Source organism: Stenella coeruleoalba (genome assembly GCF_951394435.1).
Source record: "Stenella coeruleoalba genome assembly, chromosome: 7".
Classification (NCBI taxonomy): Eukaryota; Metazoa; Chordata; class Mammalia; order Artiodactyla; family Delphinidae; genus Stenella; species Stenella coeruleoalba.
The window spans coordinates 15,592,147-15,609,393 of NC_137153.1; the positions used below are offsets into that span (position 1 = coordinate 15,592,147).

Consider the following 17,247-nt stretch of genomic DNA (forward strand, 5'->3'; position numbering starts at 1 on the left):
CAACCGTCAAACTCGAAGGCCTCTTCTCCGACGTGTGCACCACTGGCTGCCCACCGAAGTTCCTTCCTCCTGTTTTATCTGATCTTCCATTGGCTTGTCTTCTCTTGCCCCTTGAACAAAAGACCTTCTAAAGGTTCCCCTGTGACCTCCATCCTTCTCATGCCGCATGATCGCCTTGTTAACCTTCTCGAACCGACCCTCAGCTGTGAGGAAAGCTCCCAAATCCATACCTGCAAGCCTGCACTTGTGGGGAGCCAGGCCCATTTCCTGGGTGTGTTGTCCCCCCACTTAGGTGCAGGTGCCTCAAGCTCAGCACACAGGGTCTGACTGTCTCCTCACGGAACCTGCTCAGCTCCCGTGACTCTGTCTCAATGGCGAGGTGGGGGCAGCTTCCTCCAGCTCTCAGCCCCCTCCCTCCCTCGTTTTCACATCCAGCCAGCTGACATGTATGAGCCCATCACCATGGTGACCCTCCCATCTCTTCTTCTTTCCACACCCACGGCTGTTTCTAGTCGTGTCGCTGCTTTTCTCAGCAACTGCAACAGCATTTCCCCTTTTCTACCAATCGCAGTGGGTGCCCACCCGCACGCAGGCTGTGATGCCTGTCCAGCCCACCCCTCTCTTGTACTCCAGACCCTGACAGATGTTGACTTACGGGAAATGGCCTGTCTGGGTACCATCTTGGCCCTGAGCTAATGCCTGCCATAAGGTGGCTTTCCCCGCTGTGGACAACTCCCAGTGACTTAAGACAGACAAGTATAAGGGTGCATGTTCACCTTTCTCCCTGCCCTGCTCCTTTTAAATGGATCCATCCGACCAACCCAACAAGTCCTAAACGGCATCTTCACAAAGAGCTCAGTTATGTACAGTGAAAGAACCTTTACTGCCAAATAAAGGTGACAACACAAAGTAACAAAGAGCTTTATTTTCATGTCCTGGTTTCTCCTAGGTTTTGCTAACGACCTGGATTCCTGCACTGTTGAGCATGTCAACTGTCACAAACACATCACCTTGGGGAGGAAACAAGTCGCTTTTTTCTAAAGCCCATGGACACACCGGGAAGGGGGCCAGCTCCCTGGTCCCCCCGTTTCCCCTCCTTCTCCTGGCATCTCTGTCCCATGGGAAGGGTCCAGGCAGGAGGCTGAACCCGAGCAACACTCTCCTGTTACTGCCTCCCTCATCCCTGGATCCCTCTTGGGGAACCAAGAAGGATAATTCCCTTTTCCTGGTTCTCAAATGGAGGGACTTAACACCAGCCAATGTTTCAAAACCAAAACCAAACCAAACCAAACCAAACCCCTGCAAAGCGATGCTGGCTCAGCTTTCTTCCACTGGCTCTCATTTTCGCCGCCCCACTGTCACTCCGGGAGGTTTCCCCTTAACTGCCATCGCGATTTGCCTCATCTGTCAACAGTGGTGGGATTAGATAGGAAGAATTAACCAGAACTAGAAAAGAACAAAATCGGACCCTGTGGAAACTGCCTCAGCCTGAACTCCGGTGAGATGAACACCAACAGCACTGGCATCCCGACCCCACTCCCCCAATTCCTGTCCCCAGTCCCAAACCTGCCCACCACCGCTGTGGCGACACTCAGGCATCACGGTCCCTCAAGGGCAAGGCTCTGCATAGAAGGGGCCCGAGCACCCGAGGAGGGCGGCACCTGCTCTGGCTCGTCCAGCGACAACCTGGGCTGGCACTGGGGGCACCACCACGTGAGCCTCTGGAAGCCCCCTGGAGGTCCCAGTGCCTCCTTCACAACCTGGTGCCCAGCAGGGCACCACTCCTTCTGGTAGATCTGCGTGTGCTGCTGTCTGCCCTGGAACTTGCCCCGCAGCCAGCCTGCACTGAAGGCCACCACGTGGTCCACCAGGGCCTCGAGGCGCGGAAGACCCAGGAGTGAGCCGGGAGAAAGCGGGTGGATCCCAGCTCTGAACAGGACCTCGTTCTTAATGATGTTCCCTGGAAGGAGGCAGGGAGGGGACAAGGGAAGGAAAAAGGACACATCCATAAGGAAAGCTGGCCACATAATGAACAAAACAGAGCGCAGCTGATACGATGGCAGCGGAGAGCGTCTCAGGAAGATCCAGCGTGGCCGAGAAGCTCTCGGGCAAGCCTCACACTGAATCATCCGGCCCGTCTGCAAAGTAGTTGCTAACACTTACCCTTTAGGTTGTTGTGAAGACAAAATGACATAAAACTCACGCGTGGCCCATGTTACAGCAAAGAGATCTACAAAATGGGCTCCGGACCTGAGTGCCTGGCTGTGAATCCCGGCCCAACCAGATCCCGGCTACCTGACCCTGGTGAATTCCCTGCCTTCTTGAGGCTTCCGTTTCCTGGTCTGTAAAGCGGGGGTAGGTTCCCCGGTTTTTGTGGGCAGTAAATGAGAATTCTCACACGCACATACAAATGCTGAGCACTGTGCTGGTACGTAGAGAGGAATCAATAAATACTAGCTGTTATTATTATTTAAAATGTCAAGCATGATGCCTGAAATATAGAAAGTGTTTAGGAGGTACTATTATATTATTTTCCTACTCCTGCCTCATTTGCTGTGAAGTCAACCTCGACCTCTCCTTCCTGAATCAGTAAGTTTCTTCAAAATGTCCCAACAGTGCACTTTCTTTAACCTCTACTAGGCATTTATCACAGTCTATCTTTAGCTCCAGGGGGCTGAGTCCATGCTTGCTGGGTCACTAAACAACCCTCTCCTTCAGGAGAGAAGGTGAGCTCGGTGGAGGCCAGGCGTTTGGCACGTGTGGAGCAGATGGACAGGTGAAAAGGCTGCTCTTTCCAAGAGCTTCACAGTCACACAAAATTTCTCTCTAAAATTCGCCAGCAGACTACCTGCTTCATATCTCAGCTGTGCCCTTAGAGCAATGTGTCTTTTGCTTTAGTTTCTTCATCTGAATGAAGGGAAAACTAGTAAGTGGCCATCTTGAGGAAGAGCAGTAAGGATGAACCCACGTACCTGGCACAGTGGAGTCACCTGAAAAATGTCGGCTGTTCTGATTATCGTTTGTAACAACAGCCGGTTACACAGCATTTCTCTTGCTAATTTACCCCAAAGGCTGCTCCTGGAAGCCTGTGCTCCTCTGGGTGCAGGGTCTGCGTTTATCCTACTATACTTCAATTAAAAAATAAATTAGGCTTCCCTGGTGGCGCAGTGGTTGAGAGTCTGCCTGCCGATGCAGGGGACGTGGGTTCGTGTGACGGTCCGGGAAGATCCCACATGCCGTGGAGTGGCTGGGCCCGTGAGCCATGGCCGCTCAGCCTGCACGTCCGGAGCCTGTGCTCCCCAACAGGAGAGGCCACAGCAGTGAGAGGCCCGTGTACGGCAAAAAACAAACAAACAAACAAAAAATAAATTAAAAAAAAAAATAAGGATGGAGGGGACGTGATCCCTGCCCTCTAGAAGGTCATGCTCCAATGTGGCTATCAGGCAGACTACGACTGATAATATAATTAGGGTAGGAGAGAAGTTAGAAATGGCCTGATCTACTCCCTCATTTTAAAAACGAGGGAAGTGGAGCTAAGGAGCCCAGGTGATCGTCCAGCATCACTGACACCAGTGGCGGGTGCCAGTTTGCTGCCTCCTGGACGAGGGACTTTTTCATTAGGTCGGTCAGCAGGACCACCCTCTGCCGTCATCATACCTAAGCCTGAGAAGTATCTCTGGTCCAACAGCGTATAGCAGACGGGCTGCTCCCGGCCCAGAGCTTCCAGGGCCTGTCCTCGATGGAATTTTTCCGACAAGATGTCAGAGGTGGGTCTGACCACCGGGGAAGAGGAGCTCCACACCATCCGACAGTTATAGAAGGCCAAGAAGCCGCCCCCGCCGAAGTGCAGGACCAGCCTGGGAAGAGAGGAGAGGTCACAGTGCACAGGGCTATGACAGCAGCATCAGGTCACACGTGCACACACAGCTCCCACTCCGCTCAGGATAATCTGGGGAAGCTAAGGTCCCAGAGGAGAACAGGGATGGCTCTGCCAGAATTGTTAAACTCTCACGGCCAAATGGAGTAATTAAAAGAAAATGTATACTCTCTCCTTTTTTCTGATAATAACAATACGTGTTGGCAGAAGACAACTTGGGACGTACAGAAAAGTCTCAAGTCCAGGAGGTGTGGCTATGGCACAAAGCAGGGCTTGTTAAGGAAGGAGGACAGAGAAACTGATGCCAGGTAGGCACCTCTCCCAGTCCCGGGCAAGATCTACCAAGAAAGACACATACACACACCGCCCCCACCAGGGACACAGGAGAAACCTCACGAACCCTGATAAGCAATAACGGGCTACTCTGTGAGGGGAGAGACTCGGGCTGCAGCTGGACTCCAAGACTCACGTATCTGACCTGGGTGGTATCTTATGTGAAAGTAAAGGGACAGCTTGAGAGGAACAGGACTCAGAAAAACACCTACGCATAGTACCTGCGGTAATTACTCAAGGAAAAGTACATCCCAACAGAAATTAAATCAGCAAGGATCTCAAGAGGAGGGGAGATGGAAAGGATGGATGGAAAGATTTGCACTGGACTCTGTCACGTCTACTGTGAGATCCGAGTGGCCTGCAATCATAACAGTGCACCTGTAATCCAAGTGTGAGGAAAGGATTCTCTGAACAAAAAGATACCTATATTAGTGTGTTTTTAATATTAATTAATTTAATTATACATAACTAACAGTGTAGTTAATTAACAATACGGAACTAAAATTCTAAACTATCTCAGCAGACACAAGAGATGGGGTAGAAATGGCAGGAAAGTACAGAAGTAGAAATATTTTAAAGGTCTCATCTCAGACGGAGGGGGGAAAGAGAGTGAGCAAAATACCATTGTTAATAATAAGGGAAGAGATTATTAATTTAATACTATTAAAAATTTGATAGTTATTAACTCAGGGAAAAAAACAGATATCATTTAAAGATAATATTATTACCAAAAGAATAAAGATGAATAGCAGTACTTCCAAATTAACAGAGGTTTAAAAAAAAAAGGAAGAAAAGAGACTTCCCTGGTGGCGCAGTGGTTAAGAATCCGCCTGCCAACGCAGGGGACACAGGTCCGAGCCCTGGTCCGGGAAGATCCCACATGCCGCGGAGCAACTAAGCCCATGCGCCACAACTACTGAGCCTGTGCTCTAGAGCCCATGAGCCACAACAAGAGAAGGCACCACAATGAGAAGCCCACGCATCGCAACAAAGAGTAGTAGCCCCCGCTCACTGCAACTAGAGAAAGCCCGCACACAGTAACAAAGACCCAATGCAGCCAAAAATAAAATTAATTTTTAAAAAAAGGAAGAAATGTGATAAATCCAACAGAAAAAAGAAAACAAGGGACAATAAAACTACAAATGAAAGAAAATCCAAATAGCACAGTTAGCCCATTTCAAAACAAGGAGTTTGCATCTGAGTTTAAAGAGATACAAAAGCCTGCTATTTACTGTTTATAGCAAGCATACCTAAAATAAGTGAAAAAACAGACCTACAACTAAGTGGAAAAAAGACCAGGGGGTGAGCCAACCAAACATGGAGTGGCACTGTTAACATCAAAGAGAAGCAGAATTAGGGCTAAAGGCAGAGACAGGGTCCAGGATTGTTTAATAATGAAGCTGCAAAGAACCTTTGAGAGTCAGGGACCCTGATGCCTGGGACCAAGGGCAGCAAAACACAGAAACAAAAATGAAAGGCAAGGAGAAACTCTATAAAACCACAACTAGCCTGGGGGACTTCAATGATCCTCTTCCCAAGTTTTGCATATTAAACAAAAAAAATAAGCAAAGGGCTTCCCTGGTGGCGCAGTGGTTGAGAGTCCGCCTGCTGATGCAGGGGACACGGGTTCGTGCCCCGGTCCGGGAAGATCCCACATGCCGCGGAGCGGCTGGGCCCGTGGGCCATGGCCGCTGAGCCTGCGCGTCCGGAGCCTGTGCTCCGCAACAGGAGAGGTCACAACAGTGAGAGGACCGCGTACCACAAAAAACAAAAACAAAAACAGAGAAAAGCTGAGCTATCAAAACAATAACCTGTTCTTAACATTTACAGAATGTTTTTCTTTTTTTGTTTGTTTGGTTTTTGTCAGAATGTTTTACTTTTAATGAACATTCTATCTTCATTTATGTACACAAAACGTAAGCAAAGATCAATTATGTGTTTGGCTGCAAATCTTGATGCCAAAAGTAGAAAATTTACAGGCTGCCACCCTGATCGTAATCCAATAAAAAAATTAAAACAAAAAAAACCCAAAAAAGATGACCACAAACACTCAAAGATTTGAAAAATTAGGAAATAATCTTCCATGTGGTTAGTATACAAAACTATTAATTATTTGAAAGACCCACAAAGTAGATAAAACTCAGGCAAGCCTAATAAAGAAAAAAAGGGGGTGGGGCAGGCAAAGCAAAATATGCAGCATGGAAGGAGTTATAACGTGACAGGAAGAGATTCAAAAATAAGTGAATGACATGAGTTCACTGTGTGGCAATAAATCTGAAGGCCTGCAGGACCAGCCTTGTTAGTGGAAGAGCGTTCCAATCGCCCCGGCTGGTGACCGGGTCCGGAATCAGCCCACGAGCCCAGCTTCGGGGCCATGAGAGGTTTCCTGGGGGTTTCGGGGAAAGCTCTCCTTGCTCATCTGAACTTTAGAAATGACCCTCTCTCTCCTCTCTTCCTCTTTTCTTGTGTGGATATAAGGCCTGGAACTGCAGGAGTCTCCTGCTGCTGGTCTAAGGACAAAAGCAACATGTGGCAAAGTGCAAAGTCAGGAGAACCACAAGAATGTGAAGCCAAAGGCTTGGACCTGCGTCAACGCCACAGCCCGCACTCCCTCTGAGCTTCTAATGTGGTTGACCCCTGAACAACTTGGGGGTTGGGACACTGACCCTCTGAATAGTTGAAAATCCACGCACGTAACTTGCAGCCGGCTTCTGTATCCACGGTTCCGTATCCACGGATTCAACCAACCTCAGAGTGAGTCGTGCAGCAATGTAAAAGTACTATTGAAAAAATCCCCGTGTAAGTGGCCCCGTGCGGTTCAAACCTGTGTTGTTCACAGGTCAACTGTCTGTGAGTCAAAAGAATCTCCTCACCATTCCAGCCAGTCTGAGGTTTTCTTTTTTCTCTCTCTCTCTCTTTTTTTTTTGGCCTCACCATGCGGCTTGCGGGACCTTAGCTCCCCGACCCGGGATCAAACCCAGGCCCTCGGCAGTGGAAGCGCCAAGTCCTAACCATTGGACTGCCAGGGAACTCCCGATCTGAGTTATTTTTATTGTCCCAAGCATCTTACTGGCCTTACATAATACCATAAACAAAGACTGTAGTTCTGGACATGAAAAAATATATAATTACGAAACTAGAAAAGTATTTTGATTTGGAGGTAGAAGGAGCCTTCTTTAGCAAGAGGATAAAACTTAAGAGCTATCAAGGAAAATACTGACCACTCACTACCTACAAACTAAAAATCCTGAATGCCTAAAGGCACAAACACCATCAAAGGACACAGACAGGCTGGAAACACTAGCACCACACATGACAGAGGTTAACACACAAGGTCCGAAAGCCCCTACAAGTTGATAAAAAGGACACAAAAAACTCAGTGCTACCAATAAGAACGTTCATTCTCTCTGACCAGCAATGATTCCTCTGGGAATCTACACTAAGGAAAGAATCCTGAACATGGATAGAGCTTTCTGCACCGATATTCTCCTCAACATGAACAGACTGAAAACTGGGGCAATTCTGTCCCTAAATTCAGAAAGCAATAGTCAAGCCATAACGTGTTGTTCAGAGGCCTCCCAGCCTCAAGGGCTGTGCTTGTTGGGAAAGTACTCCCCGCTCTCTAAGCTGCCAGGTGGTCCCCATCCCTCTCTGGGTGCAGACCACAGTCGACCTGCCATCTCAGTGGGCAGGGGAGCGGGTTCTCTCTCCTAGGCGGCAGGCTGCTGGAGACCACCCAGCCTGCCCGCGGAGCCCGGCCCAGGCCCGCACAGCGGAGCCCTGGCGAACCCCACAGACCCCGCACAGCTGCCGACAGTCACAGCCCACGGCCTGCTCAACCACGCCTTACCTTGGAACAGGGTCCCTCCAGTCACCCTTCTTGTTTGCTTTCTTCGCTCTGGAGAACTCGTTCCCCCAAACGCTGCCAAACAAGCCAAAGCTGACCTGCAGCCACCTCTCGGCACCTCCTGCAGGGGTGTCTCCCCACAAACACCGCAGACCATCACCTCCACTGGGGACAGCATCGTCTCCTCCTGGGAACCGGGAGGACTGCTCAGAGACTTCCTGGTGGTGCCCGGCCTCTTCCTTCCACTCTTTTTGTAGAGGCTCTGACAGTGGGTTGTTGCCAGGGGACACGATTTCTTCATCTGGATCAAATCTAAGGAATAATTTCTTTCCATGGACCTAGAAAAAGATGAACATGATCTAAGGCTCTGCTATAGACTTATCTGTGTCCTCCCAAAATTCATGTGTTGAAATCAGCCCCCAGTGTGATGGTGTCTGGAGGTGGGGCCTCCAGGAGGTGATTAGGTCATGAGGGTAGAGCCCTCCTGAATGGGATTAGTGCCCTTATAAAAGAGACTTCAGTGGGCTCCCTCAACCCTTCTTCCACATGAGGACACAGCAAAACGATGGCTGTCTACAAACCAGGAAGTGGGTCCTCACCAGACATTGAATCTGCTGGCACCCTGACCTTGGACTTTCCATGCTCCAGACTGTGAGAAATAAATTTCTGTTGTTAATAAGCCACCTGGTGTGAGGTATTCTGTTACTGCAGTCAAAACAGACTGAGTCTTACCCAGAACGGGGAAGACTGGAAGAGGTGTATACAGACATTTATCCTAACGCAAATGTCTCCCCTCTTGCCTCTTCCATGAAACTTTCCCAACTTGAATATTTGGGACTTGCCTTTTCCTTTTTGCTCCAGCCATGTGGGCACTTAGTACATGGTTTTCAAAGTGATTAGAAGCAAGTGGAAGAATCAGATCAGCAATGAAATAGATGCACGCTAGATGCAGGGCCACCCTAGAATACCTGAGGGGAAATACTCCCAATTTTTTCATGAATTAGCTAATAAGTAAATACTAATTGTCATTCCTGTATTCAATTCATAATACTTTTTCTTTGTTAGAAATAATCAGCATACCTACACACACACACCACACGCAAATTGACAGCAGCTAAAGACGACCCACTGTCAAATTCTGCAGCCCCCACCCTCCCCCTGAAATTGGATTTGATAGAAGGAATGGCCACACGAGACCTCACAGTCAAAAATGACGATCAACACGATTGCAGCAGAAGAAAATGAAAACAGAAAATGTGTGTAAAAGAATGTTCCAGCTGCTGAGTATTCTATCTCCATATTGCTAGTCCTGGCAGGTAATGTGTACATGGCCCGATTCCAGGATAAGCCTGTTCTGCAAGACCCGAAATTCAGGCAGTCTTTCCAAGAATTAAACCCCAAACATCTGGCATTCATAATGGAACTGCCTGTGATATTTTGACCCCCAAAGGTACGTACTTAAAGATCACCGTTCTGATGAGATCTCCAATTTGTCAATTAGTATAAAAGTTAACCACTGGAGCAGTCTTTTGAAGGCCTCTCCCCCAAAGGGGGCATTATCTTTCTAAACAATTCCAGAATAGCTTAGCTGCAAATCTGAGCACAGTTGTTTGCCGCCACACATCAGAAATGGCTTAACTGAGCTCACATAAAAACCCGGGCAAGGAATTAAGCAGGCATAAGAGAATCTGCTCCAGGCAACGCTTTCTCGGTGCAACTCACCCACGCTGGAATAAGGCTGATGAAAATATTTGTCAGATGACCCTCAAGGTCAAAACATTTACCAGGTCAAAAGGCCTAGGTCAGGAGACCCTTGCACCCTTCCCAACAATGGCAATTTCCGCCGTCCCTCTTTTAAATTCCTCTGACGCTATGGATAGTTCAGTTCTAACTGCTAACTGGGTTTATACAACGTGCCAGACAGCGTGCTAGGTGCTGAGGGTCACACAGAGGAGTGAGTCTCTGCTCCTTCCCTCAGGGAATTCAGGATTTAAAAGGAATGAAGTTCTGACACAGGTTGTAACAGGGATGAACCTACGAAACATTATGCTCAGTGAGAGAAGCCAGTCACACATGGCATGATTCCAAGTATGTGAAGTGCCCCCCCAAAAGGGAAATCTGTGGGATAGAAAAGAGAGTAAAATGGTCGCTTAGGGCTGGGGGTGGAGAGTTGGGGTGAAAGAAAGGACTAATGGGCACGAGGCTTCTTTTGGGGGTGACGAAATGTTCTGAAGTTGATGATGGTGATGGTTGCACAACTCTGTGTCAAGAAACTGAATTGTACACTTGAAATGGGTGAACTGGATGTGATGTGAATTACACCTCAACAAAGCTGTACATATTTTTTAATTGGAGGACTGATATAAAGTCTAAGTATACAGTGGGATTTGATCTCCAGATGTCCCACCCACCCAGACTAGGATGCGACAGAAACATTAACAGGCGGAAAGGACTCAGTATTTCCCTCCCACCCCTAATGCTTTCTTAGGCAGCTCTGGAGTGTGTGCTCTGCAAAATGAGAGGCTAAAACAAAAGAGAAGATGATATGGGACCAAGTGTGGAGAGACTGCTGGCTGCCTCCCAATATCCCTCTCTCCCCTTGTCCCTACCAACAAATCTACTGATTTACAGGAACGTCAACATACTCAGCTAAAAACCTACGTCTCCCAGCCTCCCTTACAGATGGGGAAGCCAGTGAGATTGTGCAGGAATGGTCAAATGTGGTTTCCACGAAATCTCTTTAAAATGGATGAACCAGTTTCCAGCTCTCTCCTGCCTTTTCTTCCTGCCTGGAATGTGGATGTAATGGCTGGAATCCCAGCTGCCATGTTATCATCATCATCATGAGGATGAGGGCTAGACCCCAGGGAGAGAAGAGCAGGAGCTTGGGCCCCAGTGATCTTGCATCACTCCTACACCATCCTGGACCGCCTCCTCTGGACTTCCCATTATGGGAAGGGGGAAAAAAACCTCCTGACTTGTATAAGCCACTCTTCTGAGTCTGTTATGAGCAATTATACATAATTCCTGACACAGAAACTGGAGAGCTTATAAGGAAGGACAGTGAAGGGCCATGCCAGATAAACAGCCGGCACAGAGTGGAGCCAATTTTCCTCTGCCTCACGAGCCCACCCTGCTCATTCCACCTCCATGTTTGAATCTGTAACTGATTCTCAAACTTGAAATGCCCTTTCTTCTCCTTTTGACCCACTTAAGTCCTCCATCCTTCAAGGTCCAACTCAAGTCCCATCTCCATCATGAAGGCTTTTTCTCCAGGCCACGGGACCTCTTCTATGTCGAGGCCCCCAGCTGGGCCTTAATCACACGCTCCCTTCCTCCATTCATTGTTACCTAACAGCTTCCCATTTAGGGACACAGGTCTAAACTTCCAAATTCAACTCTCAGATCCTGAGAACAGGACCCACGAACAGAGGAACAGAAAGGGAGCCCACTGATAGGGACCCAAATGCCAGGCAGCTCCCCAAGGCCACCTCCCTTAGGCTTCTGGGCTCCCAACACTGACCCCTGCCTTGGTTTACTGGGAAACCAGTGCCCAGATCCATCTCAAGGCTCCCTTGCCTCACATTCTTCTGTCCACTCAGCTACTGAGTAAATATTTTCTGCAAGCCAGCTCTGTGAAGGCAGGTGCTAAGATCCCGGCCACTGGGACCCAGAGGCAAAGGGACATTAATCCTGTCCTGCAAACTCTGCAGGACAGTCTGGACATAGAGCCCAGGTGCTCTCACGGGAACAGCACAAACCTGGAGGTCAGGGGGCCTGTGCTCCAGTCTCTGTCCCTTGCTAGCTATGTCGGCTTGGGCTAACCGCTCCCCCACCTGAGCCCCACCTCCAAATGCAGAAAACACACATGAAGGTGTAGCAGACCTCTTCCAGACCTCTTCCAGTTCTAACCAAGAATGGTTTTATAGCGTGTGTGTGTGTGTGTGTGTGTGTGTGTGTGTGTGTGTGTGTGTGTGAGTGAGAAGGGCAAGGTGGAAGACAGAGAACTAGTATTTACTGACCACCTATTATGTGCCAGGTGCGTGTGTGTGCGTGTGTGTGTGTGTGTGTGTGTGAGTGAGAAGGGCAAGGTGGAAGACAGAGAACTAGTATTTACTGGCCACCTATTATGTGCCAGGTGTGTGTGTGTGTGTGTGTGTGTGTGTGTGTGTGTGTGTGTGAGTGAGAAGGGCAAGGTGGAAGACAGAAAACTAGTATTTACTGACCACCTATTATGTGCCAGGTGTGTGTGTGTGTGTGTCTGTGTGTGAGAGAAGAGCAAGGTGGAAGACAGAGAACTAGTATTTACTGACCACCTATTATGTGCCAGGTGTGTGTGTGTGTGTGTGTGCGCGCGCGCGCGTGTGTGTGTGTGTGTGTCTGTGTGTGAGAGAAGGGCAAGGTGGAAGACAGAGACTAGTATTTACTGAGCACCTATCATGTGCCAGGCATAAAGTCGGCTTAATTCAACAATTTTAACTGGTAGGTGTTTATCCCCATTTTACAACTCTAGCAGACACTAGAGCTAAGAGGTTATGTAACTTGCTTAGAAACACACAGCTAAGAAGCAGCAGAAATCCTTGGTTTTTCTACCGCCAATTACCAAATGCCTCCTAAGTGCCGAGCACTCAGTTAGGTGCCAGGAACACAATATTGCACCCTGTTTACTTGTCTCCTCCACTCAACAGGCAGGACAAATTCAGCAGTGAGCATCCAACAAGAGGTACAGGGTGCCCGGGAAGCACAGCAGAGTCTCTTCTCCAACTCAGAGCAGGCAGGGCAGGCTTCTCAGAGGATGTGATGGCAAGGCCGAATCCAGGAGACCAGGAATTACCATGGTAACATGAAGGGACAGGAATGGGGGTGGAGCTGGGAGAAAAAGGGAGACCTGCCCGCACAGGTGAGCAGCACGTCACCATGAAGGACTGTAAGAGGAGCTCTAGATAGTTCAAAATGATTGGAGAGAGATCTGGGGCAGGGTGAACTGCAGGCCAGAGAGGGAGGCATGAGTCAGACCACAAAGAGCTCTGCGAGCCCCTTAGGGCAGGGGTCCCCAACCCCCGGTACCGGGCCGGGCCGTGGCCTGTTAGGAACCGGGCTGCACAGCAGAAGGGGAGTGGCGGGCAGAAGAGCGAACGAAGCTTCATCTGCAGCTCCCCGTCGCTCACATTACCGCCTGAAGCATCCCTCCCCACCCCACCGCCCCCGCCATCCGTGGAAAAACTGTCTTCCACGAAACTGGTTCCTGGTGGCAAAAAGGTTGGGGACTGCTGCCTTAGGGAATTCTGACTCATGCTCAAAGCAAAGATGAGTCAGGTTGAAACCCAGATCAGAAGGCTATGCTCTTTCCTCACCTCCTTGCTGGCCCCATAGAATTAAACACGGTTTCCAAACAAGGTGCACATCAGTCTGTCGGAGTCATCACCACCACTCCAGACGTTGAATGTGAATACCCAGCTCGTGCACATGTATTTTTTATAGTTCCACAGGCCACTGTGCTGCTCACCCGAGGCTGAGAAATGTCAGAAGGGGAGCTGCGTGGACTCCCAGCATGGTCGCCTCAGGCTCCAGGAAGTGACAGCATGAAAAGTCTTGAGATAAATTTAGGGGCGGTACAGGGTGTGCTGATGGAGTCGGCCCGCTGGGGTGAGCTGTGGAACGAGCCCGTCAGAAGATGACGAACTCACCTGGGTGTCCTGCAGCCACAGGGACTGGAAGCCCGCAGGGTTCAGCTTCTTACTGCTGCCCCCTGTCTTGACCACCTGCTGCCCCACAAAGGGAGAGACCAGATGGTGAAACTTCCTCACAGACGGCCCCTCCGGCATCCCTGCAGGCAGAAATGTGGAAAAGAGGCCACTGACTTAGCTGGTTTCTCTAGCATTTCTGATGGGTGCCAAGCTCCACACAGCCGTTTTTTGGGTTTTTTTTGCCATCAACTTTAAGAGCATATACGGCCAAAAAGGCAATGTGCTGGGAAGGGGGGGGTCGGATCAAAGAGAAAGCCCCGGTGCGGCAGGCTGTGAGCCAGCTTCCTGAGGACCGTTGCCCCATCCCAGCCTCTCTCGCCTTTCTTCAGGCAGCACCAACAGTGTGCCAGGCATCACACCACAAGCGCCCTCCGCTTTGATCCTGTGGCAGCCTGGACGGGAGCCCACCCTTGTTACTTGTTTCCTGGACTGTGGTCCTAACTCATCTCCAGGCTTTCTCTGTCCTCCTTCTGCCTCCCCAAACCAATCATTCCAGCCCACTGCTGCTGCTTTATCTCCCCTCTTTCAGTGGAGAGATGGTCGAGGTAGAGAAGGCTGTAAGGGACACAGACACAGACGCAGATCCAGCCCTGCCAGGATCACCCTGCTAGTAGCAGCACTGCGTATGTGACAACAATGCAGGGCTCAGAATCATGACAGGTGCAGACACAGGGTCATATCAGGTCAGATCAGGGAGACGCCACATCCGGCTTACCTAGAGAAGATTATCCCTGGTAACTGAGAAACAGCTGGGGCTCCATTTTAACCGTGATGTAGGGTGACCTGTGACGCCCACCTCTTCCTGCCCAAATCATCCAAGTTCACTGCGAGCTTGTGCGGGAGGCATTCATATGTTTGGGCCTGAGCGCTCGGCACCCCAGCTTCTAAGACACAGAAGGCATTCCCCCCACCCTTACCCTACTTATCCACCTGTTTCCTCACCTGCACAAGACTGCAAGTTATGATGAAAACCCAAAGAACTAAGCAGTTTCCTGGCACAGTGGTAGCTACTGCATTTCAGTAACTTTAAGTAATATTTAAAAATCTCTGAAATGGCGGTGCCTCTCACAGTCCATGCTTTCTCAGAGTTTAATTAGCAGCACGTTCCATAATATGTACTTTTAATTTGATGGTGCTTTAAACTCACTAAAATGAGGTACAATTGCCCCTAATCAGACCTTCAAGTCACTCGAGAGGCTCTCCTGACAAAACTGCGGGGCTGCAGGAAGACCGGCCACAGTGCAGCCGACCTGAACCTCTACCAGCTCTGCGCCCTGGTCTCTCCAACCGTGGAAGCTTCTGGAAAAGCTCCCCTCTGAAATGCCTCTGATGCTTAAAATCTTTCGACACAAGGGCATGTTTCTTTCTCGGGTTTATTTATGGAGATGGAAAGCTGGGCAGCGAGCTGCCTCTACCACAGCCTTAAAAGATAAGAAGCCGAAGGGACACAGGTCCCGAGGGGACACCCCGCGCACCCTCGTTAACCGAGGGTTAACGGGGTAAGGGGCTGGCTAGCGGACCACACTGACAGAGGAGAGGGCGTCACCGCCGCCCCCGGGAGAGTCTAAAATGCCTGCTTTGCCCAGCGCCTTCTCGGGGTGATGCGGGGGAGAAGCGGGCGCAGAGACGGGACTGACGGTCACTGCAGTGGCCTCGGTCGGGGGGGGGGGAAATGTTAAAAAGTGGTAAACAGCCAAAAAAGAAAGAAAAATTCAACCCGGGCTGCGGGTTTCCATGAGGGACGCTTCTAAAAGGTTCGGTAACTGAGTTTTCACGCCGGTAACAAGGTGACGAGGGTAAAGCTGGGGAAAGCCCTGTTTTCCGACGGAGGAGGTGGACCCGCTACAGCCAAGGACGCGCCGCTCCGCCCCCTCCCCACCCGCGCACGTCCCGCGACGCCGCAGCGGGACTCGTGGCGGGACTTACCGGCTCCTCGCCCGCAGACGCCGGGACCCCAGCGCCTGCGAGGCCCGCAGACCGCCTCCGCGCGGGCCGTGGAACACCCGGCGCCCCGTGTGCGCGCGGGTTGCTCCCGGGGTGCGCGCTTGACTCTGTCGTAGGCGGGCGGGAGAAGCAGACCTCTCACTGGAGTTGGGGAGTGGGTAGAGCGAGGCTCCTCCCTCGAGGGGGTGGGGTAGCTCGGGGCTCCGCCCCCCGGTGAGCGTAGGAGGCGGGGCTCGCCCTGCGTGGGTGGGGTTCGGGATTTCGTTGTCCAAACAGGTGCGGGGCTCTGTCCTGGGAGGCGGGAGGGGGGGGGGTCTCGCCCTTGGGAGAGCTGGTGAAGGTGCGGAGCTCCTCCCCTAAGGAGGTCGCTGGACGCTGGGCCAATGCCGAGTGTCGCGGCTAAAGGGTGGAGAGAGAGTGAGTCTGAGCAGATGCGGGGGAAGAAGCAAACCGCGTTTGGAACGTTTATTGTCTTACGAAGATAGAGAAAATTAAGTTGCTGAATAGGAGAACTTTAGGTGGTCAGGCAAAGGCAAGCCTTTGGTTTTGCTGGGCCTCCGAGCCCGGCGAGGTAATTGTGAAAAGGAAACAGGTTGTCAAGAAATCTCATGAAGTTTTTAAAGGGTGGGATTTTTTTTTTTTTTACTTTATATGATTTGAATATTATTATTTGAATTTTTACCATAAGCAAATTTTGCTTTAAAGGTAATATTAATTTTTTCCAGACAATAAAAAAGATAAAATAGTAGACTATTTTAAACTAAGAATGTTCCATTGTTGTTAATTCTCCAAAGAGGATGGGGAGCCAGCACTTTCCAAGAAGTCAGCAGGGAAGTTTGGGGAAACTGATCCGGATGGCAGGCACCAGGGACCATAGCTCAGTGGGCCCTGGGGAGGTCTTGGCCAGCACAGGGAGACAGGCCCAGCCCCTCCCCAGGTTGTGTCCTGCTGATCCAGCCGGAGCAGTACGGGTGGCCCTTCTACTGAACCGGCTAGGGCAGGAAGTGAGGAGAGGAAGGCTGGAAGGTCTGGGCTACTGAGGGTGCTCAGCACAGAGGAGCCCTGGAGGGGGGATGAGGTTTGAGGGGATGGTGTTTCCATCCCCCCCGGGCCTTCTGGTCTCCCTCTTTCTGTACCTGGCATCTTCTGGGAACAACATACCCACCACAGGATGCCACCTGCTATAGGATCAAGCACACCCTAACAGTAGCTTCTGGAGCCCCTAACTTCCCATTCTGTAGACTCTGGCTGAGCTGGGAAGGAAGCCAGAGACACAGTCCTTGCCTCACCTCTTGGACTGAATGCCTGGTGCCTAAGAGGGCTCTTCTGAGGCCGAAGAGTTGAGCAACCACGTGGTTCACAGCTTACCTCTGTCATTTACAGCATAGCTGTTGTTTGCTGAGCACATGCACTGTTCTAAGCTCCTTACATATATTGCCTCAATAGTAGTTATGGGGAGACAAGCAAGTCACAGTACCTCTGAATCTATTCAGCATGAA

At 50.3% G+C, this 17,247-nt stretch overlaps 1 protein-coding gene across 1 annotated transcript; it reads right to left on the bottom strand.

Annotated features, from left to right (window-relative positions):
- Positions 1 to 728: 728 nt before the first annotated feature.
- NEIL2 (nei like DNA glycosylase 2) lies at positions 729 to 15,915 on the bottom strand. Its single transcript, XM_079927358.1, has 5 exons — positions 15,731 to 15,915; positions 13,745 to 13,884; positions 8,061 to 8,395; positions 3,658 to 3,857; positions 729 to 1,960 (listed from the first exon to the last, which is right to left on the bottom strand). The coding sequence occupies exons 2-5, from the start codon at positions 13,880 to 13,882 to the stop codon at positions 1,599 to 1,601; spliced, it is 1,035 nt and encodes a 344-aa protein (XP_079783484.1). The 5' UTR covers positions 13,883 to 13,884; positions 15,731 to 15,915; the 3' UTR covers positions 729 to 1,598.
- Between the last annotated feature and the right edge of the window lie 1,332 nt (positions 15,916 to 17,247).